This window comes from Malurus melanocephalus, unplaced genomic scaffold, assembly GCF_030028575.1.
Source record: "Malurus melanocephalus ecotype Western Australia unplaced genomic scaffold, MMel_1.1 scaffold_328, whole genome shotgun sequence".
NCBI lineage: Eukaryota > Metazoa > Chordata > Aves > Passeriformes > Maluridae > Malurus > Malurus melanocephalus.
This window is the reverse complement of record NW_026623560.1, coordinates 240,769-244,640: the sequence shown is the minus strand read 5'-3', so window position 1 is coordinate 244,640 and position 3,872 is coordinate 240,769. Positions and strand designations below refer to the sequence as shown.

The 3,872-nt window shown below is 36.2% G+C and overlaps 1 protein-coding gene across 1 annotated transcript in view; it reads left to right on the top strand.

Annotated features, from left to right (window-relative positions):
- AGTR1 (angiotensin II receptor type 1) overlaps positions 1–2,668 on the top strand; it is a 14,097-nt gene extending 11,429 nt beyond the window's left edge. The window contains exon 2 of the mRNA XM_057377858.1: positions 1,075–2,668. Within this exon, the coding sequence (XP_057233841.1) occupies positions 1,128–2,207 (1,080 nt within the window). The 5' untranslated portion in view covers positions 1,075–1,127 and the 3' untranslated portion in view covers positions 2,208–2,668. The remainder of the gene's footprint in view (positions 1–1,074) is intronic.
- The last annotated feature ends 1,204 nt before the right edge of the window (positions 2,669–3,872 follow it).

The following is a 3,872-nucleotide window of genomic DNA, read 5'->3' as shown; positions in this document are numbered from 1 at the left end:
TTTTTAATATCCATTATTTTTCAAGGAAGACTCTGTTTGTAGACTCTGGAAAGTAAATAGTATCAGAGCCACACTGTATTACCTGCTTTCTAAAGTCATCAGTCATTAATAAGGAAATTATTCTTGCAGAACACATAGGCCCTGACAAACCAAACAGGTACCCTGTAAAAGGAGATTTCATACCCTTGCTGTACACTTAGTATGGTCCAGAAATACAACTTCAACTCTTGGATACATAAATTTTGTTAGCAACTGAAAAAGTAATAATTRTTGTTCCCCCTTGCACCCTTCTTAAACTCTTTGTGCAGTTATTAATGTGCAACAGATCAGGACACRTTTGGATTTTCAGATTCTTTTTCCCTCACTGGTGGTCAAATACCATAGTTCCACACCAGATGAGGAGCTAAGTAACCTCTGAATATTTAAGCTCTTTTTGATACAACAGAATACTTGTTTGTGTGAATGTTTTCATCTTTGGGATGTAAAAATTGTAAAAAGAATTAAGCTCAATGTGTAGAAAAAATTTCTAGTGATTGATCTCAGAGATACAAATGAGTACCTAATCTAAAGTCACTTATTTTCTTAATTCATTGCAGTTTGTATTTACATAATTAATTAGTATTCAGAGTGCTTAAGTTTAGTTTCTGAGATATCTGAATAACTTAGCTCATTAGATAGGTCACCTATTTATGGAAAGAAAATAATCTAAAGACTCCCCTGAATTTATAGTTATCTGCTATTTTCAGTCTCACTTATTATTTTTGACATATGTTCACTAACCAGTATTATTTTAAATTGGGATTCTGTTAATTGAAAGAGTTTTTTAAATTTCATTTATGTTAAAAAGAATCTAAAAATGTTCAGCCAACTCCTAACATTCTTAGCTCTGTTTTACCCTGCAAAGTCTGTTTAAAACAGGAATCGGTTGATAAAACACTTGAAGATGGCTTATTTTAAAATTCCAAGACATTGACACAGTGCATTATCCTTGAAAAAAAAACTTGACATTTAGTTTAGATTTTTTTTAATTAAATCCCTATCACAAATAGCTTCCTTCCTCTTTTCCCCTCCTAGGTGTGAGCTTCATATCTTCTCCCTGAAATAAGGGTATTGCTGAAGAGTTCAAAATGATTCCAAATTACTCTACTGAAGAAACCGTTAAAAGAATCCACGTCGACTGTCCTGTTTCAGGAAGGCACAGCTACATCTACATTATGGTTCCAACCGTTTACAGCATCATCTTTATCATAGGCATATTCGGGAACAGCCTGGTCGTTATTGTCATTTACTGCTACATGAAATTAAAAACAGTAGCCAGCATCTTCCTTCTCAACCTGGCGCTCGCTGACTTGTGTTTCTTRATAACCCTGCCCCTCTGGGCAGCCTACACGGCCATGGAGTACCAGTGGCCTTTTGGCAACTGTTTGTGCAAGCTGGCGTCGGCGGGGATAAGTTTCAACCTGTACGCCAGCGTGTTCCTGCTGACGTGCCTCAGCATCGACCGCTACCTGGCCATCGTGCACCCGGTGCAGTCGCGGATCCGCCGCACCATGTTTGTGGCCAGAGTCACCTGCATCGCCATCTGGCTGCTGGCCGGYGTGGCCAGCTTGCCCGTCATCATTCACCGCAACATTTTCTTTGCTGAGAATTTGAACATGACTGTCTGCGGGTTTCGCTATGAAAGCAACAGCACCACGCTCCGGGTCGGATTAGGTTTATCCAAAAATCTGCTGGGCTTTTTAATTCCTTTCCTGATCATATTAACGAGCTACACCTTAATTTGGAAGACTCTGAAGAAGGCGTATCAAATTCAAAAGAATAAGACTAGAAATGATGATATTTTTAAGATGATTGTGGCAATAGTGTTTTTCTTCTTCTTTTCCTGGATTCCTCATCAAGTGTTCACTTTTCTGGATGTGTTGATTCAATTACATGTAATAACAGATTGCAAAATCACCGATATTGTGGATACAGCTATGCCCTTCACCATTTGTATCGCTTACTTTAACAACTGTCTGAATCCCTTTTTTTATGTTTTCTTTGGAAAAAACTTTAAAAAATACTTCCTTCAGCTAATAAAATACATCCCACCAAACGTCAGCGCACATCCGAGCCTAACAACCAAAATGAGCTCCCTCTCCTATCGGCCACCAGAAAACATCCGCTTGCACACTAAAAAGACTGCGGGGCCTTTCGACACCAATTGAGGCGTTTCACAAAGCACCTGTTTTGAACAACCTTGTGTGCGAAGCAGCAAGAGTGACAAGATTCACCTGTGGTCCTGAACATCACAGCTCATTACAGAAACACTGGATCATCTCCGAGAAATCACACTGTAAAGAGTCAGCAGTGGCCTTTCACCTTACATTGTAAAGAGGACTCTGCTTCATTTTCATTTTGTTCTTCTCTACTGAGAGCAGTGTAAGTGTTGGACAGGCGTGTCAGAGTTCCTGCCAGCATCCTGCCCTTAACTTGGAGCTACGAAAGCAGGGGAGGGAAAACTCCTAACTTTAATTCACAGGTGTTTCTAAAGGAAAAGCTTGTGGGAATTGCATTAAATATAAGAAACCTAGTTTGCATATATGTGAGCTATTCTGTTGGAGGAGTGAAGCTGTGTTGCTTGTTTTCTGTGTTGGTGGTTTTTTAATTATGTAAATGTCCTATAATCATATTTATGCTATATTTTCAAATATATCAATTTATCATATTTTCAAATGTATGCTATATGTAGAGGCCCAATTTTAAATTCAAATGGAAATTTAAGGTCCTTGAAATTGGTCTTATTCTGATTTATGCTACTATTCTTTTAAATTGCAATTTTTTCATAATAATATATGCAATAAAATGCAGATTTATTTATTAAATATAGAATAAATGTATTTTTAGATTTATATTCCTACTCATACATTTCAAACATTGCTTCAGAAATGTACATTTATATCCCACTGGGTATTTTTATAGTAGTTTAAAAAACAATATTATATATATGCACACAAAAATGGGGTTCACTCAGCTTTCCTCATGATAAACCACATTGACTTTGAAGAACTTTATGTACAGAGGGAATTGACTCCATACTCTGTATGACTAAAAGAAAAATTCTGTGTTTGAAAACGTGAGTTCTGGAAAAGAGGTGATCAGAAAACTTCAGACTATTTTTGTACAATAATCAGGGCACTCAGTGAGAAAACTTACCAACTAATCAAATCTACTTGGTTTTTCAAATTCCTGCACATTCAGTTAACTCATATACTGATGAGCAAAAATCCAACAATGCTCATGTATCAGCTGAACTAATAATACTTTTGGTCCCATCACAGAACATCCGAGACCAAACTTTACTCTTGGTTTTTATGGAATTTCTCTCCATTTGTATAAAACTATACCCAGGGTATTTGCTCCCTGGAGAACATTTTTTTTTTTAATTTATATGGAACAAATTCAGATTTGTACCAGCATAAATCAGAACTAAAGTCTGGCTCAGACTCTCAGTACAAATGAAGGAGAAAGGTGATAAGCACTGTAGGAAGTTTCAACTAATAATATCCTCATATGTGTCCTTTTTACCTCAAATAATGAGTTTCAGATGATATTTATCCTTGATTCACACTCATTTATTGTCCTCAAAGATAAATGTGTTCATAAATACTTCTTGACATTACAAAACTTAAAAAATCCAAAACTTTACATATGTCATGCAGACAATTGCATGCCCCTTTGGAATGTACAGTATTTATAATATCCAAAATTATAAATCTAATGTGGCTTTGTCTCAAGTTATGAGTGGTTGGATTATCCATATTTTCTGAYGATCAAAACCAAAACACAACAAAAAGTTTATTTCTGTCGTTTGATTTTTTTTAAGGAAAAAA